This window comes from Saccharomycopsis crataegensis, assembly GCF_037102585.1.
Source record: "Saccharomycopsis crataegensis DNA, jcf7180000000083, whole genome shotgun sequence".
Classification (NCBI taxonomy): domain Eukaryota; kingdom Fungi; phylum Ascomycota; class Saccharomycetes; order Ascoideales; family Saccharomycopsidaceae; genus Saccharomycopsis; species Saccharomycopsis crataegensis.
In genome coordinates, this window is record NW_027043828.1 from 248,590 (window position 1) to 260,655 (window position 12,066).

The 12,066-nt window shown below is 37.1% G+C and overlaps 6 protein-coding genes across 6 annotated transcripts; 2 read left to right on the plus strand and 4 right to left on the minus strand. All coding sequences in view use genetic code 12, as the record gives it.

The window, feature by feature from the left end:
* Positions 1 to 1,154: 1,154 nt before the first annotated feature.
* MRX19 (Mrx19p) lies at positions 1,155 to 2,315 on the minus strand (the record flags this gene model as incomplete). Its single annotated transcript, XM_064996548.1, has 1 exon — positions 1,155 to 2,315. The coding sequence occupies one exon, from the start codon at positions 2,313 to 2,315 to the stop codon at positions 1,155 to 1,157; it is 1,161 nt and encodes a 386-aa protein (XP_064852620.1).
* Positions 2,316 to 2,523: 208 nt separating this feature from the next.
* DASC09_029460 (uncharacterized protein) lies at positions 2,524 to 3,691 on the minus strand (the record flags this gene model as incomplete). Its single annotated transcript, XM_064996549.1, has 3 exons — positions 2,524 to 2,697; positions 2,900 to 3,171; positions 3,517 to 3,691. 3 exons carry the CDS (start codon positions 3,689 to 3,691, stop codon positions 2,524 to 2,526), a joined length of 621 nt encoding a protein of 206 aa, XP_064852621.1.
* A 340-nt stretch (positions 3,692 to 4,031) lies between these two features.
* DASC09_029470 (uncharacterized protein) lies at positions 4,032 to 5,795 on the minus strand (the record flags this gene model as incomplete). The annotated part of the gene is made up of 1 exon (XM_064996550.1): positions 4,032 to 5,795. The coding sequence occupies one exon, from the start codon at positions 5,793 to 5,795 to the stop codon at positions 4,032 to 4,034; it is 1,764 nt and encodes a 587-aa protein (XP_064852622.1).
* Positions 5,796 to 6,131: 336 nt separating this feature from the next.
* DASC09_029480 (ribose-phosphate diphosphokinase) lies at positions 6,132 to 7,109 on the plus strand (the record flags this gene model as incomplete). The annotated part of the gene is made up of 1 exon (XM_064996551.1): positions 6,132 to 7,109. The coding sequence occupies one exon, from the start codon at positions 6,132 to 6,134 to the stop codon at positions 7,107 to 7,109; it is 978 nt and encodes a 325-aa protein (XP_064852623.1).
* A 369-nt stretch (positions 7,110 to 7,478) lies between these two features.
* On the minus strand, positions 7,479 to 8,195 carry UBC6 (E2 ubiquitin-conjugating protein UBC6; the record flags this gene model as incomplete). The annotated part of the gene is made up of 1 exon (XM_064996552.1): positions 7,479 to 8,195. One exon carries the CDS (start codon positions 8,193 to 8,195, stop codon positions 7,479 to 7,481), a length of 717 nt encoding a protein of 238 aa, XP_064852624.1.
* A 1,273-nt stretch (positions 8,196 to 9,468) lies between these two features.
* On the plus strand, positions 9,469 to 11,049 carry GUA1 (GMP synthase (glutamine-hydrolyzing); the record flags this gene model as incomplete). Its single annotated transcript, XM_064996553.1, has 1 exon — positions 9,469 to 11,049. One exon carries the CDS (start codon positions 9,469 to 9,471, stop codon positions 11,047 to 11,049), a length of 1,581 nt encoding a protein of 526 aa, XP_064852625.1.
* Positions 11,050 to 12,066: the final 1,017 nt, after the last annotated feature.

The following is a 12,066-nucleotide window of genomic DNA, read 5'->3' on the forward strand; positions in this document are numbered from 1 at the left end:
CTGATTACCACATCATTTGTAGATGATAATTTTACGAGAGGATGGCCACTTGCTGCTGCATGCTGAAGGCATAATGTGTTATTAGTTTACACCACTTAAATTTCGCAAGCATTAAAAAAAAAAAAAGTCTCATTTACACAACGAATCAAGGGAACTAACTACATTGAAATATATTTTATATGATAAATATATTATTAGGTTTCAGCCACGAAATTCTGAATTTACATATTGACAATATTCAATCCTTCAGAGCGATGGAGGAGGGGAATCTGCCCCAATTTCCAACATCATGTGACTCTTTTACGCCCTAATAATACAGCCCTCAGATATATCACGTGGCATGTGAGCCGTTTACCATGTGACATCGTTAGCAACCTGGGATCGGATTTTTATTTTTGTTGGAGAACGGAAGAGAGGGGCTCCAGTCGATATTATATAAAAAAATGAATGGTCCACCGGTTTTCTTTTCCTCTCTCCTCTTACTTTTTTTGATTCCCCATACATTCACTATTTCACAATGAGAGCTAAGTGGAGAAAGAAGAGAGTTAGAAGATTAAAGAGAAAGAGACGGAAGGTCAGAGCTAGATCCAAATAAGCGGATCGAACTATAGCATAGTGTTATCGCCATTGAAATTTTGCAATTGTGAACAAGAAGATTTGAAATTGTAAATAATCATACAGTCTTTTTGATGAGTTGAAAGATAATGTGGAGATGACACCGGTGATCATTGTCATGAAGTTGCCTACTTGTATTCAATTGGAAGGAAGCGAATGCCCAAGAGAGTTTTAATTGGATGATTTTGTTGGAACGGTTAAAGAAAAATAATGACTGATATTCAATTGCTTTTTGAGAAGTTTCTTTTAAATGAATTGGTAATGGTTGATGGTTATTGCTGGTTGTAGCTTTGATTAATGACGGATTTCTAGTTTACCTTTTATATGTCTCCGCAATAAAGAAAAAAGATTTTTTAAATCAATTTACTTGAAGATGTAGTATTGTGGAACCACAAGTTACATTGAAATTCGTAAAACATATATAATTGAAAAAAATGTGAAGCAAAATTTAAAATATTCTACTGAATGGCGCAGCATCCAATTTAGAACTTCCTACTCTTATCAATACAAAAATAAAGAAATACAGCAATACGTTTTATTTATGATTTATCAAGTCTCTTTCTCTCTTGAGACAAGCTGTTATGTAAAGCCATTGAGATGTGGTCCAATCCAGTAACGTCAATGATTTCATCAATGATTTTTTCATTGATCAACAATTTTTCTTCCTCATGGTGATTATCCATTGAAGGCAATTCCTTATAATGGGTCGAATAAATCTGGTCAAGCTGTGGTAGATTCGCAAACTGGAAATGCCCCTGGGATTCTCCATTAGTTGGCAATGGATCGTTCATCAAATAATTCAAATGTTTTAACCCACTCATCACTTTCCAATGACAATAAATTCTATAACAAAGGTAAAAACCCGGGATATTGGGGATCACTGGTAAAATAACAAATGGGATGGTCAATGGTAGCCCAAGAATACAGTAAATCATTGATCTCATATGATGCTTGTAATAATTGCCCTGTATATCTTCATTAATAAACTTCACAATATCTGCCTCACTTAAAAGAGATTTTGGATAATATAATGGAATTGGTTTCAATAATGTCGCATACACTTCTTTGTTAACAAGGAAGTCATCTTCATGAGCAATGGTATCTTTTCTATCGGTGGAATTGTGTTCTTTGAACGACGACTGGAAAAAATCCATTCGATCTTGATGTTTCTGTTTGACATGACTAAGATCAACGGTCTCAAGAAATTCATTATTCTTGATTTCCGTGCGGATTTCTCTCAACACTGTCGATCTTGATGGAATAGACGAGAGACAGGTTTCAAACCAATTGATCCGTTTAAGAAACCTTTGAACCGTATCGTAACTGTATTTCATAACCTTGTTGTTAGAAGTGGACATGTTTTCCCATACTGTTTGCATCTTCTTCGTTACCTTTAGTAGATTGAGCTGGCTTTTAATCTGTAATTTTTCTCCAAAACTTTTCCCAGTGACATCTTTCGCCTGTAATTCCAAGTAAGTATTCCAATCAAATGATCTATGATAATTGTAGAAAATGAATTTCTTTTTGGTGGTGACGGGCAAAACAATCATATTCATTGGTGCCAAACTTTTGACAGACCCACCAGGGACCGCAACATTGGGTGCCGATGAGTTTGCCCTTATCGAGATTCTAAAGAGTGACAATCCCCTGCTCCTAATAAATAAGGGCAAACCATAAGAATTCGACAGGGAAACAAGCATTTTTTATTTGGCAAAATGTCCCAATGGTGGTGGTATCAGATGGTTTGAAATTTCCCAATAAAAAAAAAAAAAAAAGATTAAAAAAAAGGGTTGGTGTTTGCCCCCCGCAAAGTAAGGTGGTGGCGGCGCAAAAACTATATAGTTGTAGGAATTTTTTCACCATCTGTTGATGATGACATGCATACGTGCACAGCCATCCACCTCCACATCAAAAGTTGTTTAATTCTTCCGAATGATGAAAGAAATTGAAATTTGGGTAATTTTCTGAATGGTGCTTTATGTCATACTCGATTTTCCGGTCGGTCATATTGTTTAGAATCGATGATATGTTTCGTGAGTGTTTAGCGTCGTTTTCAATTTTCCTCACCAACTTGATATGAGACTATAAGTGAACAAACAGGTTAGTGGTAAAGAATGAAAAAAAAAATAAAAAATGAAATGAATGGTAATGGCAACCTACCTTAGCAGAATCTGAAAAAAGTTTCCATAATACTGTTGCAAATGGATAGTTTGTAATAAATGACTGGAACCGGTTTTTGTTAGTCCTCTATCTAGAAATGAGTGTAGAAAAGTGCTCCACTTACTTTTCGGCAAAAATAAGATAACACAAGGGGAATTTCTTTTTCTGATTCAATAATAAAATTAAACATAGTGTGGTTTAAAATATTTGTAATATCCATCATGTCCTCGATGTCAAAAATTGGATCCCAGTTCGTAAAAAGGCGGTTTGGGTCAGGGTAGACTCGCAAGTTTACTAATAACCTCTCAACTTCAAAGATTTGATAATTTTCCACAGTAAAGATAGGATCTAATTGAGATCTGATCTCTTGATTAATAACTTGACACTTCAACTTGACTTAAAAAAAATTTTTTTTATTGTTAGTATCTTTTTGCTTTTGTTGCTAGAGATTACTTACTACTGATCGTTGAATCCTTGACATCTGTTTCTATTTCCACTTCATAACCAAATTCTTTCCAGCACTGAATAGAATGTTAATAATTTATTCCTCCAACACAATTCAATAAAGATGAAGATAATTTACATTGTAATTGAGGTGATTTTTCAAAATTTCACTGAACTCATTCAGTGACATTAAACTGCCACCATAAAAGACATTGATCACAAGCTATTAAAGTACTCGTCAGTATTAAACGAAGGTTTATTGTGAAATGTGAAAATAATTGATAATTACAGTCAAACCAGGAAGTTTTGGAAATATCACCGTGGTTCCCGAATTAAGCGCCGATAAATCCAGGGTGGTGGAATTGGAATTGGAATTGGAATTGGCATTGGCATTGGTGAAGGAAACATAGAAATCCGAGCCACAGAACTTATCTTTCGTTTGAAGAAATAGTTTCTTTACAGGTGAACTCATTGTTGACTTTTCAAATGACTTGAAAAATAGCCGATAGAAAATTAATTGTTTGATTAAAAGCAGACGAGGAAAAAAAAATGTAGAGAAAATAAATCGACCAAATATGCATTTAACAAAGGGAAACAAAAACCAAATAGCAAATTCTATGAAACGACAGATGGAAAAAGCTGTCAACAAAAATTAACGAGTGGAATATTTAAAACAAATGCCTAATAATTGAAAACAATGAAATAATGATTATGCAAATGACAACAATATAGTATAATATAATATAATATAACATGAATATAACATGAATATAACGATATGAACGTATAACAATATATGGCACATAGGCTGACTACTCCAGTAATCTGTGCTTCTCCATTTCCACCATCTTCTTGGCCCGGTCCATTTTCTTAGTAAAAGAATTAAGTTTCGCAAAATAATCATCACCCCGATGTCCATTCCGATTCGTAGCACACTTTTGAACTTCAATAAGATCAATAATTGTATCTTTATAAATTTCATATGCCTGGACAAGCAAATCTGGGTTATCTTTGAGTAATATTGATACCAGAGAACTTGATTCTGTTTGTGGTGATTGTTTGATCTTTTGAGAGTATCCATTGGATGGTTTGGTTAATCTCTGGGAATCATGAAGATCCCCTTGGGAAGGGGATGTTAATTTCTCAACTCCATTCTTAAGAACGCTTTTATCTGAGATAGTATTTTTGACTGACACTGAGTTGGAAGTATCATGTAGTACTGACAGTGAGATTGGTTTATTCACCTTGATACCATTCGTATCACGATTACTTATATTGTTACTAGCGAGTTTCTGAGGGCGTGGTTTTGTCAGTGGTTTTGCTTCTTGAGCAGTATTATGTATACTCTTTGCACCTCCAATTTTGGAGTCAGCGCTGCCATATTTTATTGGGGATGTGTTTCTTCCGGGTTTTGACCACCTAGGCGCTGGAGCCTTATTTTTTGGTGTCTTAACAGGAACAGTGTCGGAATCTTTGTTTAATTTTCCCTTCAAAGACAGTACCAGTAATTTAACAGGGCTTGGAGTACGGAAATTCCTTTTTGGTGATGGTAGGTCGGTATCTGAAACTTGGTCAGATAATAGAGAATCAATAAGCGCTGCATCCTTATCTTGCCTGGTGCGGGCCTTTTTCTCAATAGGCTCGTCTTGTAAAAGGATGGATTTCTCTTTAAGAATATCTCTAAGACTCTTGCCAAGACGCGGTTTTTCTTTTTTCTTTTTCTGAATTTCTTTTCTAATTGGAGATCTTTCAAATGCTTCATCTGCCCGTCTCTTATTAGCTTGGGTTGTGGCAGACAAAAATTTCGACGACGCCATATTACGATTTCCTTTGCGAGAATCGGGTATTTCCATATCATCATCGCTTGTCTTGCTTATAGAATCACTGGCAATATACGACCGTCTTGAACTTGTATCTGACTCTGACTCTTGCGACGACATTTTGGAGTCCATGCCATATCTATTAGCATTCAGCTTGGCTCTAGTGTTATGTGCCGCATCTTCATAGTCATCTGAAGATTCATCCTCTGATTGTGAATCAATATATACTAGTTGAATTGGTTTCCCCTGGTCATCCACCGGTAACACTTTCATATTTGCGATACCATCTATATCAATGATCTTTTTAGCAGAAGGACGTTGAGTAAGTTGTTCTGAATCAGAGCCTTGCTCTCCAACAGCTGGCCTGTTTTTTGTCCAATGGTTTCTCCTATTCCCTGTTGTCTTGCTTGGTTTGGCACGGCCATTGTTTTTATTATGTTTTGCAACAGGTTGATCTGAATCAGATTCTTGATCTGGAGCCACCGATCGAGGCTTATTAGCTTTACCACGCTTATTTTTATTATTCGATGGTTTCTTTTTCGCCTTAGGATGCACGCCGTCTTTATATGTTCTTTTTCTAATATTCATATATATTTTCTTGTCTCCCATGTATAATGAAGTCTTATCTAAAGCGGTCAAATTTATTGGTACCATCTCGAAGCCATCACTAAAGGCGTTACTGGTAAACCCGTTATGTTTCACGGGTGACTTGAGATCTTGTAAGTGCTTCAAGGACGCCTCAAAAGATGATATCATAATTCTATGATTGCCAGTAATGTTGTGCAACAAAAGTGTTACTTCTTGGTTTCCAAGATCAACGGATGTCGCGTCTTGTTTCTCCTTTAACTTTTTTTTACTTTAGGAAATAATTCATGAACTGCAGTTAAATAATAATAATAAAAAAAAGTCGCGACTGCCACCCACGGGGGCTCCTAATCGATGATCAATTTTTTTTTTTTTTTTTCCTTAATTCTTGTGCCAATTCTCTTGTTTCAAAGAGTAGTTCGAGGAAGTAATAGTAGATAACCCACCTATTATACAGGTTTAATTAAGGTGCTTCCTCCTAAATCTTTTCCTTTTTTTTTATCGGCAATGAAAGCGCAGTCTCCTAATTCAATCAAGGTCCTTTCTGGGAAGTCACATCCGGCGTTGGCTAACTCCATCTGTGACATCCTCGGGATCAAAGTTAGCAGAATCATGATCAAAAGATCTGTCAATGAGGAATCAGTGATCTCTGTGGGGGAAACCATGAGAGACGATGATGTGTATATTGTTCAGACCGGCTGTGGTGAATTTGAGGTCAATGACCATCTTATGGAACTTCTTATGATGATCAGGGCTTGCAAGTCAGCATCGGCAAGAAAGGTTACTGTGGTGATTCCAAACTTCCCTTATGCTAGACAAGATAGAAAAGACAAGAGCAGAGCTTGTATCACTGCAAAATTGATGGCCAATCTCTTGCAAACTGCCGGAGCCGACCATGTCATCACCATGGACTTGCATGCCTCGCAAATTCAAGGATTCTTCACCATCCCGGTTGATAATTTATACGGTGAACCAAGTGTCATAGCGTACATCAAAGAAAACATACCATATAAGGAGTCAATAATAATATCACCGGATGCTGGAGGAGCCAAAAGAGCTGCATCGTTGGCAGACAAGTTGGATTTGAAGTTTGCGTTGATTCACAAGGAACGCCAGAAGGCCAATGAAGTGAGCAGAATGGTGCTTGTTGGGGATGTCAAAGATAAAGTGTGTATAATTGTTGATGATATGGCTGATACTTGCGGTACTTTGGCCAAGGCGTCTGATACTTTGCTATCGCACGGTGCCAAAAAAGTGTTGGCGATTGTCACCCACGGTATTTTATCGGGAAATGCTATTAGTAATATCAATAACAGTAGTTTGGACAGTGTGGTCTGCACCAATACTGTTCCATTCGATTCTTTGATGGACCAATGTCCTAAATTGAAAAAGATTGATATCAGTCCTACATTGGCGGAAGCTATTAGAAGATTGCACAACGGGGAAAGTGTGTCATATCTTTTCACACATTCCGCTATTGTTTAATCTCCGGCAAGTTCTATGGCTTGAATTTTAAGCTTTCGTATTATTATTTATTTTTTAACTTTTTCCATTGCTGGATTTGAATTTTTATTGTTTAGCATTCATTCTCCCAATCACGATTCTTATGTATCAACATCACTTTCTTTTCGATATAATGTCAATTTCCTAATTTCCAAAAATATAAGAATATTATATGGTAATCATTAACAGGAATTGTATATTTTTTTTAATATAATATAGTTGAATATGGGTCTAGATATGGACCTCAGCTAGGTCGGTTTCCTTGCAAAAAGAAACGGAAAAAAAAATACAAAACAAAATAATAAAAAAGAAAACAGAACATAACGATAAAGAGAAGACAATAGTAATTCATCATTGTACCTTCAGAAGCTTTGCACCAATAGCAAGTATTATCACCAATAAGAAGGAATACATCCATATACTGTGCTTACTCTCTAACTCCTGTTGATCGTCATTTAATGCGGCTGCTCTCAATCTCTCTTCGACGTCTTGGATTTTATTGATATCAGCCACCATATCCTTTGGATTATCTTGCTTTAATATACTACTTTTTTTTTGTTCGATAAGGGCTTCTTGTTTGATAGATCTTTCATTCTCGGCGATTAGTTCCGGGAAATTCTTTATAAAAGAGCGACTAGCATTATTCCATTTTTTACTGACTTTTGCCAATTTTTTTTTCATTTCTACCGAGGTCCTAATTGACCCAGTGGTTGGTTCTTCAGAAGTCATGAAACTCAATAACCCAGTCAAGATAGTGGCGACACTCCACGCAGGATTCCAAGTATCCGGATGAAAGTCGGACATCGAAAGACAGAGTCTGGTGTTAGGCTCGAATCTTCCACTAGGAGTGATCATTCTGATGGCAGGGGGTTTGAAAGGATAATCTTTTTGGAAAGTCAAGGTTCCGTGGTATTGGCCTCCCACGTAGCAGGTATCTGGAGGACCAGTAATAACGTAATGCCATTCTAAGATATTATCTTCATTTGGTTTGGCGGTGATGTATGGAGGAGGGTTTTTTTGGATGTTTTTGTACTCACGAGTGAGTCTCTTTTGTGCTTGGAGGGACATCGGGAGTGGCGATAGAGCGGAATATGTGTGAGTGGGTATGTGTATAGATAAGCTAGATATAGATGATCTGGGTAATAATCAGAAGACGATGACGTTAAATTAGTTGTTTTTCTTTGATTCTTTTTTTTTTTTTTTGTGCGGTGTGTCTCGGGGACGCATAACCGATGTGGTTAACCCCAAAATTTTGGCCGATCTCACTGTTATTCGCCCCATTACTGATAAGAAATACTATCAGAAACTGCTGAATCATAGTGAAGTTGGCTTGAAAAGAAGCAAAAAAAAAAAGAAAAAAAAAAGAAATAAGGAAGAACAACAATTTATTAAGAGTGAAAATGGTATGGAAAATGATGAGGATCAGTAGAGAGAAGAAGGACGTAGAAGGAAAGAGATTGAAATAATAATGACAATAATTTTGATGATTAATAATTTGCAAAGAAATCACATAATGACACAAGAGTCAAATACATCCTGACAGTGAGGGCACATCTTGTACTGGCATCTCTTGCATCGAACAAACTCGTTGGTGAAACCAACCCATTTATTGACTAGCCCGCAGCGGCAGCACCTCCAACCAACGTTACGCTTCATGATTGTGTTTATTGTAGCAATTGGATTTTTCTGATGTTCAGAATGGATTATATTCAGTTGGAAAGTTTAGGATATACAGGAATTGCTAAGATATATATATTGGAAGGAACATTTAGTGGGAAGGAGAAACAAAACAGAGAAATATTGGAAAGCAGAGTGGTCAGCTTTTGCTGCCCCCTCCTTTAATTTGTATAAATATACAGCAATGATCTTCCTCTTTTTCCCTGAGATAAGTTTTACACTCAATTAATTGCCTCAAATGTTTGTTTCATCACTTCATTCCCAAAATTCTTTGATAAGTTCCTACAGATCTGAAATTAGCCTACTTCGCAGATTCTAATCATCAGCAATAATCACAACAACCTTACACAATCCATTGATACCTCTTTCAATAACCAAAGACCTAACAATGACCGATGGTTTGTGTTTGTTGTTGGTGTTATCGCTGATGGAGGAAGCATTTGGGAAGCTGCTAACTTGCCGTACAGTCACGTGCGTCGCCGCACATGACCGCAGAGAAAAAAAAAAGAAGATAAAAATTTTTTTTTTTTTCTTAGCGCTGTTGAGCTCATCGAGTCATCTTTCTGACTTTTGCTTTCTTTGGTAGGAACATATATTTCTTGTTGCTTCAAGTATATTCCCACTAGGAAACCCACTTGTTCGTCTCCCTCTTTCCCATTCTGCAATGTCTGCTCCAGAAGAAGTTTCCCAAGTGTTCGACACTGTCTTGGTGTTGGACTTCGGTTCTCAATACTCTCACTTGATCACTCGTCGTTTGAGAGAATTCAACGTTTACGCTGAAATGTTGCCATGTACTCAAAAGATCAAGGACTTGACCTGGAAACCAAAGGGTATCATCTTGTCTGGTGGTCCATACTCAGTTTTCGCCGAAGACGCTCCACACGTTGACCACGATATCTTTGACCTCGGGGTTCCAATCTTGGGGATTTGTTACGGTATGCAAGAATTGGCCTGGATCAATGGTAAAGGTGTTGCCAGAGGTGATAAGAGAGAATACGGTCCAGCCGTGATCAATGTTGAAGACAAGACTTCTCCATTGTTCAAGGATGTTGATAACTCCACCGTGTGGATGTCCCATCACGACAAATTGTCTTCTTTGCCAACCGGTTTCAAGACCATTGCTACTTCCACCAACTCTCCATTCGCTGCTATTGGTCATGCTGAAAAGCCAATCTTTGGTTTGCAATTCCACCCAGAAGTCACTCACTCTGTCCAAGGGAAGTTCTTGTTGAGAAACTTTGCTATCGACATTTGTAAATGTAAGAACGACTGGAGTATGGAAAACTTTATCGACACTGAAATCTCCAGAATTAGAGCCTTGGTTGGTCCAACTGCTGAAGTTATTGGTGCCGTTTCTGGTGGGGTTGACTCTACCGTTGCTGCTAAGTTGATGACCGAAGCCATTGGTGACAGATTCCACGCCATCTTGGTTGATAATGGTGTCTTGAGATTGAACGAAGCTGCTAACGTCAAGAAGACCTTGACCGAAGGTTTAGGAATTGACTTGACCGTTATCGACGCTTCTGAAGAATTCTTGGGTAAATTGAAAGGTATTACCGACCCAGAAAAGAAGAGAAAGATCATTGGTCACACTTTTATTCACGTTTTCGAAAGAGAAGCCGCCAAGATCAAGCCAAGTCACGAAGGTGAAGAAATCGAATTCTTGTTGCAAGGTACTTTGTATCCAGACGTTATCGAATCGATTTCTTTCAAGGGTCCATCCCAAACTATCAAGACCCATCACAATGTTGGTGGTTTGTTGGACGACATGAAGTTGAAATTGATTGAACCTTTGAGAGAATTGTTCAAGGATGAAGTCAGACACTTGGGTGAATTGTTGGGGATCTCCCACGATTTGGTTTGGAGACACCCATTCCCAGGTCCAGGTATTGCCATCAGAGTCCTTGGGGAAGTCACCAAGGAGCAAGTGGAAATCGCCAGAAAAGCCGACCATATTTACATTGAAGAAATCAAGAAGTTTGGTCTTTACGAAAAGATCTCCCAAGCTTTTGCCTGTTTGTTGCCAGTCAAGACCGTCGGGGTCATGGGTGACCAAAGAGTTTACGAACAAGTCATTGCCCTTAGAGCCATTGAAACCATTGATTTCATGACTGCTGACTGGTTTGTCTTTGAAGCCAAGTTCTTGAAACACGTTTCTAGTAGAATTGTGAATGAAGTTGATGGCGTTGCTAGAGTTGTTTACGATATCACTTCCAAACCTCCAGCCACTGTCGAATGGGAATAGATGTATACTAAAAAAGGATGTTAGATAATTTTTTTTTTTTTATCTCCTCTTATATTTTTGTTTTGATAGTCCATAAATGAAAAAAAAGAAAAAAAAAAACATGATTTAAAGATCATGGTTTAAGTAAATGATCAAGACTGTAGATATAGATGGATGTGTTGTATATAATTTAATATTATATCTCACTCGCTTTTGCAATTGATAAGTTAACGAAGAAGTTGGATGAGGTTGCTGATCCATCCTCGAAAAAATACAAAAAACCGTTGCCAAAGATACACGCAGATTGCTTTACGTTTTTGTCTTCAGGGTGTTGGAGTTGGGCTTGCATAGTGTGTTTGTGAGGATGACCATCCTATAGTGATTATTAGTGATATTGTGGGAGAATGCCTTCTGAATGTCTCGCATGGTTTACGATGCCCCCGTATTCGAAGTATTATGTTAGAAAGTATAGTTTACGATGGTATCTCTTTAACGTATATAGTAACAGTTTATCAAGACCTCTTTAAAGTTCAGTGTTTGCCAATCATGACTTATGATGGCCCCTTGACATATAGTGCTTCTCAATGATAGTTCATTGTCTAGCCCCCTTGATGTATAGTATAGTATCATGGCCTCTTTGAAGCATAGTGCTAATCAATGATGGCTTATGTAATGGTATCCTATCTCTATATTTCCTATTAATGGTACACCTCTTGTCCAGTAACTTGATTCCAGTCATATACAATCACATCATCATTGGTGGTAATAAACATCGCAAAATAAAAGATCGATTTATTTTCAACTGAAAAAAAAAAAAAAAAAAAAAAAAAAAAAAAAAAAAAAAAAAAAAAAAACATAATAATGTGCAACTATAAACCGTGCAAAAATACATATATCCTAACATACATCATATGGATGAAGATAAACAGTAGAAGAACGACAAAAAGAAGAAACAAAAAGAATAATAATGATAATAATGACAAGGAGGAGAAGAATAAAACAAGAACAAGAATAGGAAGAATAAGAACAACAAGAAAG